Here is a 25,848-nt window from a genome sequence, read left to right on the forward strand (position 1 = left end):
GTACCCTACTTTTGCGTGTCTGTCTCAGACAGCTGCATGGAAAAGTTGTTGCTTGCACGCTGAAGTAATCTGGATGCAGTGATGGGAAAACTGGGCACCACATGGAACAATTTTCTATTAGGTCATTATGAATTATGCCTGACCTTCAGCAAGTTCCTGGGTAAATCAATTGCTTTATGATCCTCCAACCTGAAAGCATTGTCTGGCCTTTGTCCTGACACATCTGGTGTCCTTGTCCTTTTTTTATTTTTATTTTTTGTGTGTGTTTGTGTCAGTTAACAAAATAAATATGAAAGTCCTTAGTTCTACATGTTTTCAGGCTGATGCTTGGTGTGAGGTTGTATCATGGCTGAATTAACTGTCCCTGGTCCAAGCAAATACAACAGATGTTAGAAAGGTAGGGGAAAGGACAGAGTAAGCATCTCTGGTGTAATTCTATTGACATTGCAGACCTGCATGGGACCCATTGATAGGAAGATGTTTCTTCCCCATAAACTACTGTGTGTTGGAAATTGGTAGGGCTCTAAAGCAAATCTAGACTTCAGTTAATTTTGGTAGCAGGTGAATGCTTCATCTTTGCCTTTTACCTTGTACTGTCCTGTCATCTAGGCAATGAGGTGGAAACCAAGAAGGGAAGGCAAATGAGCATCAGTCATTCACTTTTGGAAATAGTCACTTTAGGGTTTTTTCCATGGAGCTTCTGCAGTAATTAGTCTGGGAGCTAACCAAGCAGCCTCTTTGGATTTTATGCATCCAGCCTTGTAGGTTTTATTCTAAACTTGAAAGAATGTTGCTACAAAGTGTGATGTTTTATTTAGAACATACTTCCTTGCAGTACAAGCTGTTGTACAGTGTGTCTGGAAACAGAGCAAGTAGGCCAGACACATTGCACTGTAAATCATGTAGGCACACACAAGCCACCCAGATGATGCTGCTGTTCTCCTGGATGAACTCATCAGTGATCAAGTTGAAAGTTCGTGAGAAGTGGCTAAAAATGATGCCTTTTTATAATGCATGCAGGGGTGAGGGGGAAGTTGTTGAGGGCTGTTTTCAAGCATGAGACTTTATTTTTAGCTGATACATCATTTACTCAGGCCTCTTCTGGATGAAATACACTTTCCTCAGTAAGTAAAGTAAGAAACATAATAGACACAGACAACACTTGGGTGCTTTAATTCCTGTTGAAGTTAAAAGCATCTGATTACATTTCTAGAAGTTTACAGTACTCTGGGGTGTGGAGAGCTTCCTCTGGTTTTTAACTTCATATTTAGTATTAGAAATAGAATGTACCCTGTGAAGTCTTCACTGGTGACCTGAAGTGACTTCATATAATTTTGTCCTCAACATCTTTCAACATTGTAATAGAGCAGAGTTAATAGAAATTGGTAGAAGGAGAGTATTGCCACAGTTCTGCATGCAAAATATGTCTGTATTGTCTGTACATCTCCTTTGTTGAATTTTTGGGGTTTAGTTTGCTTTAAAAAGCTGGGTACAGAACCATAGTGTTTTTCTTTTAAAGGGCAGAGATCAACAATGGACTGTGGAGAAGCTTCTACAATGCTGAGTTTTGGGTTGATGTTAACTTCATCAGACCGTGGGTTATCACTGAGCAAAAAATCTACTGAGGAATTGCAGTGTGTAGGCTGAACTGGATGGTGTTAGAGGTAACTTGCCATGAGAGGTTTGAAATGCAGTCCTGTGTGACTGTCTTTTACAGGTGTTGTAAGACCCTCTTGATGCTTCCTTGTTTCTGTCTTATACCTGTGATGCTATTTACCACTTTAAAAAGGCAGTAAAGGACTGAAGTGAAGTGATAAGTTAGGACTACAGAAGCAGAGATTTTCAAAGTACTGTTCTGTGGCCTGGGGGAAGGGGTTTTTTGTGTTTTCCCACCCCACCCCCCAGCCCAACTCTGCTGTGATTTTTAAGCTTTTATTCGGGGATATTTCTTTGTATTGCTTAATTGTGTTGTATGTGCTCATGCTCACAGGCTCTTTTAGATAGGACTAAAATTCAGTGAATTTTGACTTTATGTCTAGCCTTTTGCTCATTCTCCTAGTGAAATACAGAAACATAAAATGTCAATGTGTGATGGAGATTAGGAGAGGAAAAAATCTTATTACCTGTGACAGCGTGACTGAAGTCAAGTCTTGCTTATTAGCTTCATCAATCAAGTGTGACATTTTGTTCCAAGACTTTCTTTTAAAGAACACCTGAAGTTGAATACAGCCTCCTCTTCAGCACAAAGAAATGAAAATACTCTTCTGTACTGAGATGGGAAACTGAGCTCACACAAAACAGGCATCCACTGTTGATCTTTGAGGTAGGTCCTGTTGGTGGTGGTATCTGTTGGTGTTAGGCAAGTCCGCTTCTAAGCCAACACAAAGGGCTTTTGAACTCCATGGAACTGGGGTTTGAGGCGACCTGTTCCTGAGAGCCTTTTTGCCAACAGAGCAGTTTCCCAGGATGTGTTCTGAGTTGGAGAGGTCTACGGACTCTTCTTGCTGCAACAGTCAAAGACCTATAAATGACCATGCTGCAATTAAGGTTGTCAAAGATCCTCTGTTTTTACTGGGGTTTTAAATAGATTTTAAGTGACTTCTGTTCCACCTTGGGCATCAATGGAAGTTGGAAGGTGCAAGTAGGTATGTGTCTATTCCATGGGATAGAGTGATAAACAGTGCTTGCTGAGAATTAGTATGGCTTGACCAAACTGAGGTCCTACAGCCATTGGCGTTTTATTTGTATCTGGGGGTTTTGTGTGTTATATTGATACTGGCATGACTCTTGTAGACTCTTATTCTTGAATTGTATGTCCCTTAAAATTAGTTGTTTATGGTCAAATTGAATGGGGGAGGCTTTTGGGTGGGAGCAGTGGGGAGAGATGAGGTAGAGGGAGTAGTCTCGTTCCATCCTCAAGCTAAGCTTGTTTCATGGGAAATACTGCAAATTATAAAGGATTTTAGCGAGAAGCTGGTAGGTCTTAAACTAATAAAATAGCAAGGTCTTGGGCACCCTGTCTGTTGCATAGAGTACTTGGGTGTAATTCAGGGTATCTGAGATCTCCCCATAAGAGTGACTGTGGGGGAAGCAGAGAAACAAAGGCTGGAACTCAGAGGGTCTCCAGCCCAGCCTCCTGTTCACAGCAGGGTCAGCTCTGAGGTCAGGCCTCTCAGGGCCTCATTCAGTTGGGGCTTGAAACATCAAAGGATGGAGAGTCACAGCCTCTCTGGGCAGCCTGTGCCACTGCCTGACTGTCCTCTTGGGGGGGGAAAAAATGTCACCTTATGTCCAGGCTGAACCTCTCCTGTTTTAAGTTTATGCCTGTTGGTTTTCACCTTCCTGCCCTGTACTGCTGTCAAGAGTCCATCTAAGATTTCTTGATGACCTCTGGAGGTTCTGTTAGGTCCCCCAAAAACTCTCTCTGCCCTGGGCTGAACAAGCTCATCTGCCCTATCATCTCAGTGGCCTCTGCTTAACTCTCTCCAATTTATTGGTGTCTTTAGTTTTGGGCCCCAGAAATAAACAAGACAGTGTCTAAATGTTGTCAAAAGAGTCCTGAGTAGTGGGAGATAATCCCTTCCCTCCATCTACTTACTGGCTCTGCTTGTGTTCATGCAGCCCAGGGTGCTGTTGTCTGTCTTTGCATACTGCTGGCTTGTGGCCAGCTTGCTATCCACCAGGACCTCAAGGGACATTTCATAATGTGTATCAGCTATTCTTCCCCTTTCTAATTCCAGTTATCATAGATTGTTGTTCAGGATTAACATTTCCCCCATCAGCAAAAAAAATGGAATATACAGTAGCAAAACACTTTTGGTGACATAAGGCTCAAGATCATTGTCCTTCACAAATGAATACACATAGGTTTTTGAGGTGAATAAGAGATAGGTGGCAACGCAGGATGCTACTGGAAAGAAAAGTTGCAACCTGAAATCAACATCATGATGGTAGTTGGTGGCATTCAGCTCAGAAGAACGTACTTTGAAACTGTAACGTCTAAACCTAAAAATAAATGAATTATTTATATTTTTTTTCCTCTGCACTCAAGATGACTGATGCAATTACTGCCTTCTACTTCAAACATATGTCCTTTTTGGTTTTTGTGAGGAGGGAAGTTTGGATGAACTGTAATCTAATGATCCACATAAATAATGTCCTATATTCAGCCTGCTCATCTTAATGGTTCTGATGATTTGTCTCTTCAGCAAACTATTCTTTCTTTATAATTAGAATATAAACCTTCTAAAAATGTTTGCAATATGCCAGGTGAGTCATTAGCTTGCAAGACAAACAATGTCTTGCAAGACATACCTTTCCTTTGGATTTTACTCTGCAAATATGCTGACTTATATTAAATAACACAACTCTTTCCCTCAGCTGTATCTGCAGCTTTCTTAAAGATAAACTAAACCCTCAGCTTCAGATAGAGGTGACGTTTTAAGGCTTACTCTTGGCTTCTTTCAGCCTCCAGCAACTGTTAACCTTTCAAATTGATGCATGTTTTGCTGTACTACTTAAAATATCATAGAGTCACAAGAATTCAGATGGTTAATATTTATTTACGGAAAACTTCATTCATATCTTGAGACAGATCTTGCAATAGTTTTGCTGTTCTATGTGACTGTAGTCGTATTGCTGCTCTCCAAGAAAAGCTACAGCTAGTTTTGGACAGGGATGCTCCTGTCCGGTTTAAGATAAAACCGGATGAAACAATTGGCAGTGAGTGGGTATGTGGGTGTGTTGCTGGAGGGAGGAGGAGGTTGATTTATGGAAGTGGTGTGGTATGGGATAAAATCCAGCAAGTTGAGAAACTCAAGTGTATGGGAGATCCAAACTGCGTCCTTGCTCCATTGTCCTCAATCTAGAGCCTTAGAACATGAGTCTCTTCGTGCCAAAGGGCAAACTTTTAACACTGGGCCAAGAGGTTTTCAGTGGTGCATCTGTATTGTTGGTGTAAGCTACTTCTAGGGAATTAGTGAAAGATAGCTAAGAAAGTCAAACCTACTCGTCTTTAGGCTTCCTCCAGCTGCATGACTTAAAATCAGAAAAGGCAGAAAAGCTGCCTACAAAAGGAGAAGAGGGGAAGTATCTTGCAGGTTCCTTGGTGAGAAAATGTGAATGCGTATAGCTTAAAGCTGGAACAATTTCTTAGGCTGCAGAAAAACACAGCTGCAAGTTCACATGAGTGTGAAACCAAGTAAAAGCATAAACTCAATGTCTCAGAGTGGTGGGTGAGTGCTGTGGCCAACAGGCTGCTCCCCACTGGGTGCCTGCTGGCTCTGGGTATCCTGCTGCAAGTCTGGCCCTCTCTAACAAAAGTGATATTTCAAAAGTGCAGGAAGTTGGGTCTTCAGACACTTGTATTTGTCTCCCCAAACCTGTAACTTCTGTCAACTTCTCAACTGAATTGTGTAATTGTTGCACTCTTTCTTTCAACAAGCTCACAAACATTCATCACCCTGATTATCTGTCGCTCATAGAAATCTTTTTCTCATATGTGTCTTCCTTTCCCTCAAGTGGACCTTGAAAGCCTTCCTGATCTGCAGACACTAAACTTGCTGAGGAAACTCTTTCCTTAAGAAAAGAGGAGGCTATAAGTCAAGTCCCTCTCCCTGACCACAAATGCATCTTTTTCTAAGCACACCTAATGGTAATTGACAGAAACTTTTCTGTCAAACTCTGATGGCATGTAAATGTCATCCAAACCTAGAGATGCTCATCTTGTTGACTGAGATGCTTTAACAACTTTACTGGAAGTAAAATAGAGTACTAGTTTATTTTGTATGGGACTCTATTTCTTTTTTTTTTTTTCTTCACTTAAAAGAAACTTATTACATTTTGAGTGGAAAAGAGGTTGGCAGAAATTAGAATCATAGAATAGTTTGGGTTGGAAGGGACCTTTAAAGGTCATCTAGTCCAACCCCCCTGCAATGAGCAGGGACATCTTCAACTAGATGAGGTTGCTCAGAGTTCCGTCCAACCTGACCTTGAATGTTTCAAGGGCTGGCGCCTCTACCACCTCTTTGGGCAATCTGTGCCAGTGTTTCACCACCCTCGTTGTAAAAAATTTCTTCCTTATATCTAGCCTGAATCCTTCCCTCTTTTAGTTTAAAACCATTACTCCTTGTCCTACTGCAACAGGACCTGCTAAAACGCTTGTCCCCATCTTTCTTATAAGCCTCCTTTAAGTACTGAAAGGCTGCAGTAAGGTCTCCCTGGACTCTTCCCCTGGCTGAATAACCCCAACTCTCTCAGCCTGTCCTCATAGGAGATGTGCTCCAGCCCTCTCATCATTTTTGCAGCCCTTCTCTGGACCCATCTCATTAGGTCTTGCAAAGGTCTTATTAGGCCTACAGGTTTATGATTATTTGAACTTACTCAGCTGTGAATTGTGGTAACAATCTTTTTAAAGAGTTTATAAGCTGTTTTCTTTACAGAAATTATTTACTAAAATCCCCTAGAGGACCATTTATGGGGGTATATGGAAATGGGGAATGCTGCCCTACAGTCCTACTTGTTTGAAGATGACTGTAAATTCTTGCCTTCTGATTTGGCCTCCCAGTCTAGCCAGGATGTCAATAGCTTAATGTATGTGTGTGTCCACTGTCCTTGTTTGAGGTAAAACAGAACCACTCAGTGGCCAAGCACAGCCCAAACCATGATATCAACATAAGTGAATCGTCGCAAGAATCACAGGGCATAACATTAATGTCTGTCCCTGTACTTAGCAGACAACAGCACTTACAAAGCCTGTCTGCCAGACATTGAGGCAAACTTTTTACCTTATGAACCAAGACAGCAGTATAGACTGTCTGTACTTTTGTTTGTAGTGTAAGTCTTGCCTCTAGGTCTTGAAAACCTTCTTGGTAGAGTCAGGTGGAATTTGTTTTGTGCTCCAGTGGAGGAAACTGCTTTTATGTCCATAGCCTTTCCATGGACCTAGTTATTGGCCGTGCCTGTGCTGTAGGGGACTGGCTGTTGAAGCCTGCAGGGTGAACTGTTCCTCTCCAAGTTTGGAGGGCTTTGATGTTGACTTCTGTGGCATCAGGACTTCAGCTATAAAATTTCTTTCTGGTGACTTACCCCCTGCTCCCTTTTTAGTTAAAAGGGAGAGAGCAAGGAGAATTATTTTTGTAATTCCAAGGGTGGGCTTGTAAAGAGATCCAAAGTTGGCACTTTTAACTGTTTGCCATGCTTGTTGTGTCAGTTATGCTTTTTCTTTACAACCAATGACCTTCCTTTTGAGATTAGCTTTCTGGGTAGAAAGCGGGGGTTTATGAACAGCAAAACTGGCTTCTTAAAATACAGTCTTAGAAACAGTCTAATTTTTAATGAGCATTCAAAACAAATTTATAATTGTCCGTAGCTGGTAACTGTTCTTGAAGGGAGAGTATCTTGACGCTCCTACCATGCCGCGTTTGGATGAGCCAATTCTGGAGCTCAACCAAGTAGAACTTCCTTTAAAGCAGTAGTAAGAACGCAGCATCGTTTTCAGCGGGGACCTTGATCAGAATGAAGAAGGAGCTGACCTGAGAGGCTGAGGCCAGCACACACTTTTAGAGGGGGTTGATTTGACAGTTCCTGGCACTTCTGGCGTGTTCCTTACACTGCTGCCCTTATAGGTCAAATGTTGCAGTGAAGCTTACTTTGTTCAACTTGATGCTAAAAAGCTGAGACTCAGCTGTGAGAATCTTTCACAAACTGTATCTTTTAAACAGCAAGTTATTAGATTGGAGAAGGGGAGCAGGTTACATCCCCTCCAGTTTTTGCTGATCTTCCGTACTCCCTGTGCTTGCTGTTGTTGAAGACCTATCAAAAGCTGTAGCAGGAAGTGTTAGGAGCCTGCCCACTGTGTTCATTAATGAACCGGAGTTTGATGTTAGCGACTCTGTCCTTGCAAGCAGGTGTCACTGCAGCCAGCACCAATTATAGCTGTATTCAGGGGACAGCAACACGATTCAGCCAGTCAAAAACAATATAAATGAATGAAGCTTTAACAGTTCAGGGATTATATATTTTTAGCAAGCTGTATGTGATGTAATCCAACAAGATAGCTGCATTTTTCTGAACTTAAACGCTTGTTCTGTTCCTGTCAGCAGGCAACAGCATAATGTAAGTTAACAAAAGGGAAATACTATCAGAACAAGGTAGGGTAAGAAGATTTTTATCCTATCAGTGCTGGTAGGTCCTGCAAAAGAATACCTACTTGAGATTCTCTCCATTTATAACTTTGTGACAAAAGAGGCCAGATTTTGAAGGCCTTCAGGTATTTTTCAGCATGCTGGCATGCAGTGCTGACAAAACATGGACTCTTAAATGATTTCTTAACAGCAGAACTTTCTTTCAGGCCTTTGTGTGTGGTTTGTACTAGTACAGAGCTTGAACTTTAAGTCTTGGATGAAGCTGTCCCAACAGCAGACATGTGTAACAGTACTCTGTTTTCTGGCAGCAAGTAAGGATGTCTTCTTGCCTTTTACAGGGTATGAAAGATGGCAATATTGAGAAGTCTGTATCTCTTAGTCAAATATTGCTTGTACGTAAATACTCCATTTTAGAAATCTGAAGTAAAGAGGTGATGAGTGGGAAGAGTCTGCAGTACATAGGCAGGGTTATATTTATGATGTTTCTTCCCGAATTCTTCCTGTTCCTCTCTTACTGGAACTAAACTGTAATCATAATGAAAATAAACTGTAGGACACCAGATGTCAGAATGGATGGACAACTTAGTCAACTGTATCTATTAAACGATACATAGGAGATCTTAAAATAAAGTTGGTCACCAGGAAAGTTAATTACCTGACATCTCCTATAGTGAATTAAATCAGGACCCAGTAGTAGCTCTTTGCTTACATGCTACTTTTACCTGAGGTCTCCAAGTGCTGTTGCAAATTCTAGGGAAGAGAGGACTTTTAACAGCGGAGCAAGCTGAGTGTCTTGAAGCTGCCACTTGGAAGCTGATGTGAACCAGACATGTGTTTGAAGAACACAAGAGGTGTTTGAAATTGTCTAGATTTTTCTTCAAGCTTTCTCACTTAATTCTGTGCTCTTAATCAAATTTTGTACTCTTCTGAAAAGAGACATGGATAGTAGTCTGGTCAAAGTATGTGCTCAGGCTGAAGAGTGTGAACAAACTATGCTTTTCCGTTTTGTTTTTACTGACATGTGACTTCTTAAATCTTCCCCGTGTATTTCTATAGAAGTTTTGTTTCAAGAGCAATTTAGAAAACTGAAGTACCACTTGTTTTTTTTCTTGTTAGTAAATACTTCTCATTTCTGTTTCTACAGCACTGATATCACCTGCAAAAAAAGAGGTCATCAGTGATCAACAGATTACGGCTCCAGCCACACAAACCAAACTGTCATCATGAAGCACTTCTTGAGGTAACTCTTCTTTATTTTTTCCAAAAGTGTTCAATTAACTTAAAATAGTTAAATAGTTACTGCTATGTTGCAGTGAGGTTAAGTGTTTTAGCTATTACCAGTAGTACAGAAGATGTAAACTAGTTTATACTAGATTGCTTTCTGTTCACCTAGATTTCACTATTTAATTAAAGCTTTTTTAATTTAAAATTTCCTTCTCAGTTCTCTATAGAAGCAAAGAATGTGGGAACTGTCTCATGGGATTGGAGCAGTGATGTATCAAATCAGTAGTGCCTGATATGTCAGGAAAATAGGAGAAAAAGTAACACAGAACAGTGCTTGAAAAACGTTGCAGTTGCTTTTGTTTTTTTTCTTCCCAACTCTTGTCTGCTGTATGAATTTTTGGAGTGTTGTTTGGGAAAGCAGAGAAGGGGAGACGCTTGGTGAAGACGTGCAAGTGTTTTTGAGGCCAATTGTGCTCAATTCAGGAAGAAACGTCTATTGCTTGCTCTTACATATGACTTGCAGTTATTTCTCTATGAACCAGGGGTAGAATGGGGGACTTTCGGACACCAGCTGTAGGTGCAGAAAGCCCATGTTGTCTTTGTTCTGTAGTCAGTGGAGAGAGTTGAGCACTCCTAGAAGCTATCACAGATCAAGAGCTTAATTTGTGCATAAACCAAAGAAATTATATTCTGTCTGGATGGGAAAAACTTTTTCGAGAGGGATGAAGCATATGCTTCTGTATAGAGCATCTGTCACTATATTTTTCTATCTTTTTAGACTGTTTATAGCAAGGAATCTTATACACTGTGGATATCGGCATCGTTACCTCTAGGCTGATCATCTGTAATGATTTTGCTGCCAAACCAGCCTTGGCTTAAGCATTTCTGTGCAGTGTTTGGGTCAGTTTCCTTTAGTATCTTGAGCCAGATGCAAAAGTACTCTGTAAGCAGGATACACACAGGTTAAAAGTATTTGCTAACACCCACAAAAGACAGCTAAGATTTAATGAGCAATTAGGCTAAGTGTTAGTGTGCTCCCCACACTGATAAGCTCCAGTCAGGAGGGAAAGGATTGGCCCCTGCAGCTCCGTGGCCCAGATCCTGGATATTCACAGGTCTTCCACCAACTCCATTGATAATGATCCAGTGACCTGATGGTTCACAACTAGCTTAGCTAATATCACTGCCGTGTTTTTTCCCTTTACAAAACCTAAAAAAATGTGTCTTATAGTACATTTCTAACACAAAGTCCAGCCATTGAGACAATAAAAAGATACAAGAAGATACATGTTGTGCCATGTAGTAAGACTGCTTTTAATCAACTGAAGTCCTACAGCATTTGAACAATTGCAAAACTTCAAAATAAGTCCTAAATTAAATTGCTTGCTTATGCAGTCTCATTTCTCAATATGAATTACTTTCTCTAATCCTGCCTTTCCCAGGACCGTGTTGCACATCTGAATAGCAAAGAAAGGGGCTGTGCTTACACACGTTGGGTACTTTAACATCTAGATCTTTTGTAAGAATATAATTTTTAGACTGGGGGATCTTTAATGTAACAGAATTGGCTTTTCATCTACCTGCTTTCAACAGCTGCTGCTTTCCAGGGAAAGGAGAAGATTTTTCTTTTTTTTTTTCTTTTTTTTAAAAACAGACAGTACAGTACTTGAAATAACTAAATCCCTAAATTCAGGGGAGTGCTGTTGGCCAGCAAACTACAGGACTCTTATGCTCGTATTTCTCCATCCAAGGTGATGTCTAAATGAAAAGGGGTTTTAGGTTGTTCTAGGTTTATTTTCTTTCTCAACTTGCTCTGATATGAATTATTCCTAAAGCCTGAAATATTACTTATGAAATAATAAAACCATCTTTCAGTGAAATATTTCACCTTTCAGTGCTTTCTTTTTTTGTAAAGGGGTTTTGAGGAGTCTGTCAGTGACACTTCCACTTTGACTGTAACTTATCTTAAACATCTGAAATAATAACAACTTGGAAAATCCACTGTAGCAGACACTTAGGTTTTTTCAATAAAACCTAGAAACTTGACACTTTCTCTTGATCTACTGCAAAACAGTCTGTAAGCACTAGCAGATTTTAAGCATAAGTTCTGTCTTACTGGAGTCACATCAGATAAAATGAAAATGAAGTCGGCAAAAAGCAAAAGCAGGGAAAGTGTGGAAAGCTGCTGTTAAAAACTACTCTTATGTCTTCCTCAGTTGCCACGGTGACTTGCTTTCATGTCTAAATGGAGAGATAAGGTGGATTTCAGTTGTCAAGTCTGCAAAGGCACAGAGTGAAAAAAATTTCTTGTGTTTTAAAGGAGCTAATAGCAGGTTTGCCTATGTCAGAAACAGTGACTGGTACATTACTACTTGGTTGACCTTGTATACAGACTGTAAGTTATACAAATAAACCAAAAATAGTCAAGTTAATTGGCTTCTAACAGGGTAGTATCACTTGCTTACTCGCCTATTTGGGCAGCTTGTCATCCTTAACTAACTTGTGCGTCCTTGACTTCTTAAGCTGTAATCAGAATTCTCAGGAAGGAAATATTGATGTGTAATGTTTTCCTCTCTGAGCTGAGTATGTCCTTCAGGAAAAATAGTTGTGTGAGAGTCTTTCCTATTCATAAGACCTAAAACAAGACACACAGGAAAGAAAACAATATGTAATAGATGCAGTGGCTTTTGTTTCATTCTTTTAAACTAGTGGATTTGGGGGCTTTATTTGTTGGTTTTTGCTTGCTTTTTTCCCACCATTTTAAGTCCAGTCACTAGCATTGGGTATCTCATTGAAGTTTTCATTTTACCCAAAGCATTTGTTCTGTTTGTTACTAGCTCTGAAAATACTAAGGTTCTAAAATTAGCAGGGGGGGGAAATAAGCACCTTCTATGTTATTAGTTTTAAAAATGTTACACAGTAATTAACCTCTGCTTCCTTTCATGGCAATGAAATACCGTATGTTGCATTATACAAACATCTTGCTATTTAGGTGAACATGCCTTACACAGGAAAGGGCTTCACAGAAATATTGGACAACTTTGGAAACCTTTCTCAATCTTCCTTCTGCCTATTTATCATGGAGAAGGCTGGCCTAGAACCAGTCTGGCTTTTTATTTAAAGGTGAAAATTTCATGAAATTGTGATGACATACTGTCATTGGAGAGAGATGTAAATTCTAGTAACCACCACGTTTGCCATTCCCGTCACACTGACAGAACATCAGTTTGGCTAGTCAAGGGCAAACCTTGTAATCCCGTGTTGAGAACCACTTCTGTCCTTTCCTTTGTAAAGTCAGGGTGTGAAACAACGTGCTCAGTTCTATCTGTTGCTTGCTTTTTTACCGCAGGCAGGGCAGCACATGCTGTGGAGAATAGAAGTGTTGTGAGTGCAGCGGTGGTACTCTTACTTTGTGCTCTTTTGGGCTCTAAATTTCTCTGTGTCTTGCAAGGATCCTACTGGTTGTAGAACCCTCTTTCTTCATCCATGCCCTCATGGAAGAGAGCTCTCCGGCATCTCTGCTGAGCCCCATTATTGCCGATATGGATTGGTTGCTTGCTTGGTTTTGCAGGGTTCCTGATAGTCCTTGGAAGGTACTGATTGCCTAATTCTTTTTTTGGTTGAAGCTGTTCTTGGCAGAAAATTAGAGATGAGAAGCAGAGTGACATACAGCAGGGAAAATATGAAAGAGAAGCAGAAGAGCAAGGAAGAAGGAGTGGTGAAATAAATGCATATACCAGCCCTTATCTGATGTTTGCTAATTACACAGAAGAAAACTGCTTTTCTGTGGCACATGAGGCTGTTGTGGTAGCTTTAAGCACTCAGTAGTATTCTGTAAGTATCTTCCAGACATGCAAGGGAGTACTTATTTATTTCAGAATATTTTTTTTGTTTTGATTTTTTTTTTTCTTTCTTGGAACCCAAGTAACAAGTACATTTTTCTGTAGCATTAATTTCAGAGTTCAGTAACCCTTTCTGTGATCCAAGTTGGGAGAACTATGCTGGGTCGCATTGGTATTGCTCAGGAGCTAACAGGTAGCTTCTGATGTCCAAGTGATTGACATCAACGACTGGGAACACGTAATCCTGACTTCTTGTGGGAGGGTGGCTGCATGTGTTTCCACTCATACAGCATCCTTGGCAACTGCCTGTTGGTTGGGCCTGTGTACGTTAGCATCTTCTGTAGTTTTTTCTTTGTTTTACCTGAATAAATGTTCATATGAACTCTTGTAATGTATTTTGCATGTACAAACACAAAACCTGTAGGTCCGTACAGCTGCATGTAATACAGGAGGAGAAGGAGCTTGTATTGGGATGGGGAGGAGTAGAGAGCAAGTCTCTGAGGAACACCTTAGTTTCTGCCGTACTTCTGTTCTTAAAGCTCATCTCAGGATCTGAAGTATTGCTGTACATGACTACACAAGTTACTGGTGAAACACAATATTTTCTGTGCTGAGAAAACCTGCAAAGGCAAGCTGGGGTGGGGGGAAACAGCACAAAAACAGAGAAGAGAAGAGCAGAGAGGAGGTTTGGAATTGGACTCTGAAACAAACCAGAAGTTATTGCCACTGTGCTGTAGTCAGACAGACAGCTCACCCTACACTTCCGTGTGGGTTCTTGTTCAAGATGCACTACGTTTTTGTTTTGTAGCTGCCAGTGTCTCCACTTTGCTTACATGAACTGAAGTGCATAGCAGCTAGCATACAACTTGTCTTATTTAATCACCAGTGTGCTTTTATTACAGGACTTCTCCAAGCAAGAACTCCCTTTTATAGAGGACAACTCTTTGGAAAAAAAAAAAAACCAAACAAACTTGTGTTACTTTTTATGCTGTTCATGTTACAAATGGAAGATTTCAACTGTTGTAAGCTTGAGATGGATGAGTAGTAGAAAATTGAAGGTATCCACAAAGGATGACTTTCTTCTATTAGCTACCTAGTCAAAACTAGTGTTTGTTTGCTTTATTAGTAATAGCTGCTAAGTATATTTTAATGAATCACAGATACAGTGTTTGCTTGCTGTAGTGATGTATTTTGTAGATGCATTTTTATTAGTTAACTTTTGTGCAAACCACCGCCAAAGCAAAACTTTAGTGGGGAAGGTGGTTGCAACCATTTAATTCTACCCCATTTAGAGGTTTTTCCTTTGATTTGCAAATCTGTCGTTGAGTCTAATGGCAGCAAGATGTAATTCAAATACACCTAACACCTTCCCCCTGACCTCTGAAACTTATCCACATCACACAATACAGTAAGAAACAAGGTTTTGAGTAATGAAATAGATTGTGATGTTTCAGCCCTGAAGGCAATTAAGTGTAGGCATCAGCTTTCTTAAAAGACGTGTGGTCTTATGGGAGCTATCTTGTTCATTAGAAAGAAGTCTTACATGGGCTGTTACATGAAGTTAAGTGAGTCTGTCTTCCCTTCTTTCATATAAATGGGCTCTCTGGGTTGCTCCGATAGAGACCTAACCTTTGGAAAAAAAGCAGGCCAGAAGTAAGGCACTAATTTCTACTAGAAATGTGTGGTGAAAACACAGAACTTTGTTTTACCACACTCCACCTTCCAGTTTGGCATTGATCTCTTGTATTCATTTGTCTGGACCTTCAGCCTGAGTACAGAGCCGGGGTGTGCTGAGAAGGCTGAGGGACGGCTATGGGTTGTTTTTTGGATTCTTCAGGGGTGATGGACTAGTCAAATCTGTGAAGGCTGATATTAAATGTCTAGTAGAAAAACAAAATGCCCAATGCTAGCCTGTGAAGCTTTTCAGGCAACTATTAAACGCTGCAATTGGAGTCATTAGTTGACTTTATATGAGACTGACTCTTTAACTGACTTACACTACTGACTGTTGGAAACTTAAAGAATGTCTCCTTCGCTGATGATAGACTTGCCTTTTTTGTAACTGGTCTTGTTCTTAATACTGAAGGTGATCACCTGCTGTGAAGCACATGCAAACTCCTCGCAGTAGTGTGTTCTGGCACTCTTGTGGGGAAGGGGGCCCCCAAATATTTCAGTGTCAGCAGCTGAAACTTTTTTGCTTGTCGAAAACTTGATTCCAGTGTGGGAGTGATTCCTCATTCTTCAGGTTTCACTTTGTGTCTAAAATAGAGGCTTCCTGTTGCATAAAGACAAGGGGGTTGCCTGCATGCAGGCGTTTGGGAGTGTTAAGTGAATTAACAAAAAGTGTGAAGATAAAGTGGATGCTTTTAAAGCATGTTAAATACTCGTGTGGATGCTCTCCATTTAGACCTAAAATGTCTTTAGTTCCCTTAGCTTAATCCTCCTTCAAAGGAGATTAAGCTAAAGTGAACATAAAGCAGATTAAACTCCTGTGTGGACATTAATGTATCTTCCCTTCCCTGAATGTCCTTCTACACCATGCCCTTCAGGATGTTTTTAGAAAGTGATGGAGCTCTTTAAGCTTTATTAAAGTTATAACTGATTTGAGTATCTGGAATTCAGTATTTCAGAATAACCACTGCACTCCATTGAAAAGGATAATATAGAGTCTCCTAATAAATAAATGTCCTTTGAAAGCATCAGCAGCATGTGAGGGATATAATGGGCTAATGATGAATACACGTACAGACAGGCTTAGAACATAATGGACCAAATTCTTTTTGACCATTTAATGGCAAGCTAGCATATCAAAGCTGTATTGATGTTTTCCCATAATACAATCATAAAATATAATCACAGAGAGCTTGAGGTTGGAAGGGACCTCTGTAGGTCATCTAGTTCACCCCTCCTGCTCTGGCAGGGCCACCTAAAGCCAGTTGCCGAGAACTGTGTCCAGATGGCAATGTTCCTGTTGTCAGATCTTTGTGACTTGCCTTTTCTGAGATGTGCTTCTGAACCCAAGGACCCTGGGTAGATCCTGCCCTACCCCTCAAATCCCAGTGCACCCCACGGGGGTAACAGTTGAATAACATGGCAGGATCTGTGCCTTTATAGCTGCGGAAACAAGAAAGCTAAATTGTGTCCAAATACGTTGTAGCCCATGGAATCTGGTTTTGGGCTGTATTACATAACTGTGGTAGCAGAATGTGGGCTTTGGTAGCAGCTGCAATTATAACAAACTTTAAAATCGAGTGTTTCTCATGTACGCAGCCTTTTTCTGGCTTTCGTGGGATCCCAGGATAGTTCAGGCTGGGAGGGACCTCAGCAGGTCTCTGGTCCAACCTCCTGTGTGCAGCAGGTCAGCTCTGAGGTCACACTGGGCTGCTCAAGGCTTTTTGACTTAGGGTTTAAAGTCTCTGAGGAGGGAGACTGCACAGCCTCTCTGGGCAACCTGTGCCATTACCTGACTGTCCTCATGGGGAAAAAGCTGCTTCTTATATCTAGACTGAGTCTCTTATGTTTCAGTTTGACTGTTGTTCCTTGGCTTCCTGCCCTGTACCGCAGTGACGGGCCCAGCTCTGTCTCCTCCATGATCTTCCCACAGGCACTGGGGGCTGCTGTTAGGTCCCCCTGAAGCTGTCTCTGCTCCAAGTGGAACAAGCCCAGCTCTCCCAGCCTCTCCTTGCAGGGCTTGTGCTCCAGCTCTACCATCTTGGGGCCTTCCACTGAAACCCATCCGGTTTGTCAAAGTCTGTATTGTATCACTGGGGCTCAAAACTGCATGCAGTATCTAAATAAGGGCTTTTTTGGCTTATTGTCTGTTCTGTACTTTGAGAAATTGTGCAGCATCAGTGGTGTATAAAAGCTGATATTGGGAAGAACTGCCAGTCCTCAGGACAGGTTCTTAAACACCTTCTCTCCGGAAGGAGGGAAGCTTTGGTTTCCTTAATTGTCACTCGGGGACCTGACAGGAGTGTTGATTCATGTTTGCCAGGATAACCAGCCACTCTGCTTGGAGCAGCTGGGTGCAGAGGCAAAGCTAAGCCAGGGTATGGTGGCTCCCTGGATCCTCAGCAGCCATGATAGCAGGGTGAGCTGTGCTTCCTTCTCATGTAGTCCTGTTTCCCCAAAGCATTAATAAGAACTATATGGCCTTTTATTTTAGGGAGGCAAAGAGCTTTCTAGAAATACTGTTTTGAGAACGGTGGAGCTGATTTGTTTTGTGCTTCCAGTTACGATGCTTTGTGTGTGGTTTTTTTTTTTTTGTTGTTGTTGGGTGAGACTAAAAAACATGATTTAACACCGGGATAAAAGTTTGCAGTGCAAATGCTGGTTTTGCTTTAAAGGTGACCTCAGGCTATGGGAATTTGGGGTGAGGAAGTATCTTCTGTTTGGGTGGTGACCTTGTTGAAACAAACTCTGCTCAAGACTCTTATTTCCAGGCTTCTTTTTTTTGCCAGGATGTTTGTCCAGGTATGCCTGTACTTCTACTGCAAATGCTTGTGGCGCTGCCTGAAATTTGTGGTCAGGAAGCTAACAGGTCGCTGTGAATTGCAAAGGATCTGTTACAATACCAAACCTGGAGCTGCCAGAACTATGAAAATAGGTAACTGCAAAATACGTAGTTATGCATGCCTTTGTACCTTTCTGTGTGTGCTAAAAATAGTATGACTTAATTCTTATAAATAAATATATTGTTAAATGAATACAATATAAACTTAGCTTGTCTGACTTGATGCTTTCAAATACTGTTCTCTTACAGAGGCATCACTGAAAGGTTCAAAAAGTAAGGTGAGTGAAAGATACCACCATTCACCTTTCATATTGTGTCCTGTGCAGTTGGTTTGTTCAGTATGTTGTTTGCTGGCCACAAAAAAATCACTTTAGGGTTTGATTTGATTTTTGCATTAAATTCATCTTCTACTGAAGAGGGTCTTGTGTCTGCAATAGCAGGTGGTCTTGCAAAGTCAGGGAGAGTGCCCTGTACTCCAGGGGCAGGTACGCTGTGGCACTGATGGAATTAAGGGGGCAACAGGTCATGGTGGAGGTGACAATGGTGATGTGTTGTAATTTGGGATTTCTTGGCTTGATTCCTCATCCTGTCCTAGAATTTCTGTAATCTGCAGTCAGTCACTTACACATTTTACACCTCAAGGCTTTTTTGTCTGGAAAGCAGGGATAAAAGGGGCCAAAGGCAGCAGTACTTAGATAGCCAAGACACCTTTGTTCTCTGCTCTCCTTTTAAATACATCAATGGAGAAGAGCCTCTGTCATGTCTTCCTTTCGCTGCAGCACTGGTTGTGCTAACCTAAATTCTTCTCATAAAGCATTTGTGTATATGTTAAATAGCATCATTCAGCCGTTCATTTCTCTTTGGTATGAAAATCAGTGATGTTGAAAAATTTACCTCAGCATCAGCAAAAATGATGTTGCGTAGTTCATAGTTCAGCACAGCGCTTCCAAATACACTTCTAGCACAAACAGAAAGGCAGAATCTTATTTAAAAACTTGCATTTAAGCAATCGTGTAGGTTTGAGACAAAGCACCAGAAAGTTCGACCTCTTTAATTTTTTGGAAGGCACACTGATTTTTTTGAATACTGAACTTCCAGGGACATCTCTACAAAGTGCAATGACATGCAAGAGAAAGGAAAAATGTTTTGCTGTGGTACTGCAACGTGTTGGGAGAGGGGGTGTCAAATGAAGGCTAGGAATTCCAGTTTAATTAGGCAGATGGTCTGAAGCTGCTTCTTGATCAAAGGCTTCAGTGCAGATTATCTTCACTGGCAGCTGCTGCAGAAATGCAATAGACTGAGTGTAAGGGCATGGGGAAGTAGGGTTGAACAGACTGGAAATGAGTGTGTGTATATATATATACATTAAATTGGATCCTCTGGGCTCTAAAAGCTTTTGGGTATCAAATTTGTCATTGTTACCTTCTATTGAGTAATAGCTTTCATAAGAATTAATATGTGTTTAAAACCTCTTTTTAGCGTCTGCAAACTTCAGTAAGTGTTCACCCTGATGCTATTGAAAAAACTATAGATGACATCATGGAGCTGAAAAGGATTAATCCAGATATAAATCCACAGTAAGTTCATGGTTTCCCTACAAAACAAATGGGAATTATTGATTTTTTTTTTTTTTCAGTGCCCAGGTCCATGGAGAACTGGTTCTCCATATTTATTGTGGCACGCAATTTGAAGATGAATTCTGTCTCTCAGCATAGAACTACAGCTTAAGCTTTGCTGTCAAAAAGCTGATGGAAAAATGAATGATCTTTAATGGTGACTGTAATAGGCAAGTCCTGGTTCTCTTTATCTAGCTGCTTCCTGAATCATGCTGTCTTAGTATATTGTTGATGCATTGATTTATGGGGGCCACTTCCCCAGGGATAAAATACCACCAAAGCAGGTGGTCCTGGCAGTGACAGTAATGGCTTCTTACCAAGGCTGTATGCGGTCTTTTGAGTAGGGAAGAAATCATCCCGTTGTCACTGATATAAATGGTATGCTGGTTTACATTTTAAAACTGCTTTGAATTATCCAAACACAAATTTTAAGGATACAACACAGCTGATACATGTTAGTGGTAAGAAGAGACTGACAACAAACCATTAAACCTACACGTGTGTATTTCAAGAGTAAGTGGTAATACTTTTGTGGTTGCCTTACCTCTCGGTCAGGAATCGGTGGGAGAAATGTTGAGGGCTGTTATTATTCAGGTGATCAGTCTGAGGTTCACTCCTCATCCCAAATTTGAAATAGATGTACATAATCAAAAATGGGCATCCATACATTGATAGCTACTTTTCTTTAAGGGGTCAGCGGCATCAACTGGTAAGGTGGTCTCAAGATCTTGCTGCAACAATAAAAAACCAAAAGCTCAGTTGGAAAAATATAAATGTTTTGGTCTCATTACAGTCATGATGCCCAAGCCCTACCCCCCAGTGAAAAGGACAGTAATAGGGTAGTTTTAAAATGAGGCTTCACTGATCATAAAGGAAACAGAGCACATGGGGTGTCTCTCTGACTTGAGAGACAACTCTCGTGGACCTGACCACTGTCCACCTGGATTAAAAAATGGTGACCCAACCATTAAAGATGGGAAAAAAAAAAGAGAAACAAAACAAAGAGGACACCTCCTTCTCATAGAGCCCTATGAAGTTCTTCTGGGAGTGGGTCCAGGGCTTTTCCAGGGGTGTCAGTTCACAGGACCTTGCCCACATGACCTTCAAAGGGAGGGTGATGAAAGAGCAGCTGCTTCAAGTGGATGCGAGGCCATGCTGAGAGGCTGCCCATCTGAGGAGGGTGTCACAGCTCTGGTACTCTTGTCTTGCACAGGATGCTGATAGCTGAAATTCAGAACAACAAAAAAATCAGCGATGGCAAAATTAGTGAGGGTGACATATGAGGAAAAACTGCAGGATGTAAATGTGCACGGCTCAGAGCCTGGCCCATGGACATCGGTAACTGCAGTGTTAGCAATCAGGCTGATTCAACTCACTTCTCAGTGTTGGACCCTTGGGTAACTGGGTGGAATAATTCCAAGAAAAAACAAGGAATTCATTAAAATAGAGTTTTGTGTGACGCCAGAGATCACCATCTGATTCTCCTCATGGCATTGCCTTTGGCCTATAAAGAAATGCTGTCTTCCAGAACAGAGAGAGCGAGCAGAGGTGCAAATGAGTTCTCTTTGATTGAATCAGGCCCCTGAACCTTAAGTTATACTTTGAGTGATCTGGCTTTAATATTTAAAACAGACAAAAAACCCAAATCCCTGAAGTATTTTTTTATTTAATCCAGGTGGTGTTCATATACTTAGAACAGAAAAAAATGCTAAATTGTTTTTGGACTCAAAACCTTGCACTCAGCATTTTACAGGACTGAGTCTTTCATCCCATTCCCCCCCCCCCCCCGCCCCCCCAATCTGGTGAAATATCTTTTCAAAACAGTGAGGAATGGAGGCCTGGGATGTACAGGGTGGTGCCACATACATAGAAACACACCCTGCCACTAAATTGCCCCTTATATTAAATTAATCATAGTTCTGCTAAACTTTAAGAATCTGCACTGAAGTTTTACGTGCCAGCCATTTACTTTGTGCTAAAGTCTTCTGGAGAAATTTAAGCAAAAGCAGGTCAGCCATTTCTTTAGACAGGATTAAGGAAAATCCACTGGCTTGCCTACTCTTGAACATTAAAAAAAAAAACAACAAACAAACAAAAAAAACCCAACCAAACAAACAAAAACAAACCCAAAACAAACAAAAAAACCCTCACCAACCTGCATCCAGACTGCCTTGTTCGGAAGCTCTGGCCTTCCCTTGCGTAGTAGAGACTTGAAATCTCCTGGGGTAAGGACAAGGGGACACGTGTCATACTCTGTGTGTTTCTGCAAATCTGTATGCAGTCATTTCTGTTAATGTAGCATCTTTGCAGAGCTGAACTTGCATCCCGGGGAGGTTGCACTGAGCTGTTCTTGAAGGCTGTGGGCTGCGGTGACCTGAAGAGGAGGAGGCCCACAGTAATTTCTCTTTGTTGATGCCCCTGAGATTAGGATGTAAATTTAGTGGTGGGAGCAAGTAGATTGAATAACCAGGTGGTGACACGTGCAGTCTACACTAATTATGGAAGGAGCCTATGAAATACTCCCAGTTTTGGACTCATCTCCGTCTCGTGGAGCACATGGAGCTGAGTCTGGTGGGGGTGCAAGACCGGGCAGGTTGCTCCTGTGCTCTGAGAACTGCCACCACCAGCACAAGGGTGGCAGGGAGGAGGTGTGGGGCATCTGCCGCTCGCTCGCTCCCATCCTCTGTTTGGCAAGGAGGTGAGCAAAAGCTTTATGAAAGGGAAAGTGGGGAAACTAATTCCACCCTCCCCACCCCAAATAACATTGCACAGAGAATTTGACTGGCTTTAGATAAAGTGCAAACGTGGCTTGCTTTATACGTGTTGCGCAACTTGGCACTTAAAAATGTATTTTATTTTTCTTAATATAAAATTGTTCTGCTTTGCCAGTCTGCGGTGTTCTGCTCCAAACTATTCTGAGATTATAGAGTAGTTAAAAACGCTATGGTTGTGGTTTTGTGATGTACTACAGCAATTCACATGCAGTCTTGTCAGGCTTTTCAGCTTTCTTTGAAATGCAGCCTTTTTGTAAAACTGTAGGGTAAAGCAAGTGAAGCATGTAGAAAAAAAAAAAAAAAAAAAAAACAGCAAAGGAGGGAAAACGCTGCAGAGGTTATTCTGAAAGGGTTATAGCCACAAATAACACAAAATTGCAGAATTGCAGCAAGAGCAATGGCTTAATGATGACATCTCTGATTCTTTAGATTAATCTCAAAAGATAAGCAGTGAAAATCCTTCTGCTCAGAAAATTTAACAGTGTTATGGAATAAACAAAATGTTTCAGTATATCGACCAAGACAAATCAGGAACCTGCGCAGCTTAATATCAGTGCAGCCTGTGTTCCACAAAGGAATGAGGGTACAGATTTTGCTGTGGCCTCCAAATTCATACTAGGCATTCAGATAATTTCAGACATTATTAAAAATTAAAGGGTTTATTCCCATATATGTATATCTAAATATTCTTATGAGTGCAGCAGTTGTGTACTGCATAACTTGTATTTAATATTATAAAATCTCAACCTAAAACTGTGAATAAGCTGTTGTAACTTAAAGCCTTGGAAGCCACATGTTTGATAGGGTTTGGGGGGTTATTTTTTATTATGGTTTTTGGCGTTTTTTTTCCTTTTTGGTGCATTGTTTTGTTTTGGGTTTTTTTTGTTAGTGATGCATCAGGAAATGTAAAAAGGAAATGTAAAATCTGCATTGTAACAAAAAGAGAGCCATTATGGTGATTCTTAACATCAGACACAAAAAAAAAAGCTGCCTCAAGGCAGATCTTTGAACTATATTGCTTTGGGTTTTTGGCTTCTTTATGCTAGCTTTTGTGGCAGGAAAGCAAAATGAATATTTTTAGCTTTTTGCTGAGTTTCCTGTCCCTCTCGTCCCTTTTAAGTTCACACGTCTGGTCTCAGGGCATTGTTTGAGAAGCTGCCATTTGAATGAGAGGAAAGATTCAGTGATGTGCTTGTTGCAGGCATTGACATTTCAATGTGAAAACTCACTGTTCAAAGTTTTAGAAAATCCCAAATGTTATCAACTAAGGAAGGCACTAAATAAGACTATGCATTTCACAAGGCCTTGTTTAATGTAATATTGATCTCTTGGAAATTCTCACATTGCAATTAATGTGTTAGACTACCAATTCATTGATGTAAAATTACTAATGTGAATTAAATAGGTATGTACGCAGTAGTGCTGTTTCATGGCTATACACGATTGAGTTGGATTATGTGGCTCCTTTCCCCGCGTCAGGTTGGGAGTATCTCTTCAGGCATGCCTGCTGCAGATTGTGGGGTACAGAAATCTGATTGCAGAGGTTGAAAAGCTGCGCAGAGAGCCATACGATTCAGAGAATCCGCAACATGAGGAAATGCTTCTGAAGGTAGGTGCTTAAGAGATGCTTAGAGGGCATCCTTTGTTCATGTGAGCTCCAAGCAGCCTGGTTTATAAACCTGTTTAAAACAGCGAGAGATATTGTCGCCTTCCTCCGTCATGTACCTGTTTTTAAGGTAAGGCTGTATAGCATGTTAATTTGGTCTGGATGTAAGACCTGCCAAGCAAGCAGCTCACTCCCTGTTGACGAATGCACTTCCCTTGGCTGGACTATATCCAGGCAGTGGATGATACCCAGCTTTTACTAGAGATAACAGCTCTGTGCTATGAGCTCTGGAAAAATAACCCTACTTCAGTATACCTTTCTTCAACACGTGAAGGGTATTTTTATCTCTTAACCAGAACAAACTTTTTTTTTTTCTTCAGTTTCTTCTATTTTTGAAGACCTTATCTGTGTATCCCAATAGCAAACCTCTAGCTTTCATTGTATGAGATGGAAGGGTGGGAGAGGATGACTTAAACATTTATCTTTACTAAATACATTTTCACGTGAAAACAAAATGAAACCAGTCTTTAGATAATGCATGCAGAGTGTTGAAAACCATACCAAATGGGTTTTACTTACTTCGTGCTTTCAGGAAAGCCTTGCATTGGAGCAAGGAATAAAAGTATTTTTTCAGGAAGATGATCTTGAAACCATAACCACAGGGAGAGTTAGAGAGCTTTTATATTAGAAAGGAATTGAGGAGAGAAAAAAGGGGGTAGAACATAGTCTAATAGCAAGTCCCAGTATTTCTTCTGATCCTGTTTCTGACCATAGCTAGTGCAAGATGCTTCAGAGAAATGGCAACAGAAGAGTGATAATGAGCTTATCTACAAGCCAAATGCCTCCTTACAGAATTTACAGAGGTCTTATGAACACATACCACCTGTTTGGAAATTTATTTTTTTTTTAATTTATTTTGAACAAAAATATTGAAAACTTAAGCACTACCTGTGCTTCCCCCATCGACTTTGGCTGGGATTTTTACAGCACGTGATGATGAAGCTGTCTTCCACGCTGTAGCCTGCAGTGTAGTGCTTTCCACAAGTTACAGTGGGAGTTTCTGGAAATTTTACTTTAGTTTCTTGGGCTTCCAGGTACTTTCAGAAATCCCAGTAGGCATCTTACATAGTCACTTAGGGATGCAAATAACTATTTCTAAAAAATGTGTCAAATGGTCAAAGAGTTCCCATAGATGTCTGGAAAGCTGTCTTTAAGGTTGGCTCCTTGTTGGGAGGTGGGAGTCTTGCTGAGGAGGAGTCAGAATCTAGAGCTGCCCCTGCAGGAGTGCTTTAGCCCCCAGGTAGGTTGAGGCAGATGGACTCTTTCTGTTCAACTCCTGCCCCTGTGCAGCCAAAAGTGCAAATTTCTGGGAGTGGAACGGGCTTTAACTAAAAGGACACAGATTTTTACCTAGTGAGGAAGCCTGTGTCTTGGAGGTGGGAGGTCCAGCCTACTATGTTGGGCCCTGAAAATACCAGATACCTGGCTGCAGGTTTAACCAAGGGCCTTTAACTACAGGAAAGCATTCCTAAATACATTGGGCATCTACACTGCCCACAGAGCAAGAAGTTGGGTCTGAGGATGGGATCACAGGTGAGAAGCACCAAAGAGGTGGCTGTGGTCTCCTCCCCAGCCACCCAGCCTGTGAGGGCAAGGTCCTGGTTCTTGGATGCTTCTGAGAATCCTGTCAGCAATGATGCGTAGTTATGTAAGTGCTTTAAAAACATAACTGCGTGAGAATAAAAGCAGAACAGAAACTGAGTGTTTGTCAGAGGGGGGGATTAAACAGTGCAGCTTACACTGTAAAATTCATAATGTTGACGAGAGTATCAGTTTCACCATCTGCCTCCAGTGTAACCTGCGTATTAACACGTGTTGTACAGCAGGCATTTTGCTTTTGCATATTCTCATGTCAAACGTAAATATGTCCAAGCGTTTAATTTGGTTTCCAACCCGCGCTAGGGAAGAATAGTCTGGTCGGTTTTTATTCCTTCTAGGTATTCTGCTAAGTGATCTCTGCAATGGGTAATGCAAGTTCCTAATGTCTATTATTTATTCATGTTTACCAGGAGGCCACTTTATCAATGAGAGAAAGATTAACTTAATGTGATTGAACTAATGAATAATAC

General features: G+C 41.0%; 1 protein-coding gene across 4 annotated transcripts in view; it reads left to right on the top strand.

The window, feature by feature from the left end:
* The window catches only part of ELMOD1 (ELMO domain containing 1), a 56,648-nt gene that overhangs the window by 18,433 nt on the left and 12,367 nt on the right, over window positions 1-25,848 (top strand). For all 4 annotated transcript variants that reach the window (XM_054195764.1, XM_054195747.1, XM_054195773.1 and 1 more), the window contains exons 2-6: window positions 9,289-9,384; window positions 17,671-17,816; window positions 17,973-18,001; window positions 19,203-19,300; window positions 23,593-23,722. In XM_054195764.1, coding sequence (XP_054051739.1) covers window positions 9,368-9,384; window positions 17,671-17,816; window positions 17,973-18,001; window positions 19,203-19,300; window positions 23,593-23,722 — 420 coding nt within the window. In that variant the 5' untranslated portion in view covers window positions 9,289-9,367. The remainder of the gene's footprint in view (window positions 1-9,288; window positions 9,385-17,670; window positions 17,817-17,972; window positions 18,002-19,202; window positions 19,301-23,592; window positions 23,723-25,848) is intronic.

Source organism: Rissa tridactyla, chromosome 1 (genome assembly GCF_028500815.1).
Source record: "Rissa tridactyla isolate bRisTri1 chromosome 1, bRisTri1.patW.cur.20221130, whole genome shotgun sequence".
In the NCBI taxonomy this organism is placed as follows: domain Eukaryota; kingdom Metazoa; phylum Chordata; class Aves; order Charadriiformes; family Laridae; genus Rissa; species Rissa tridactyla.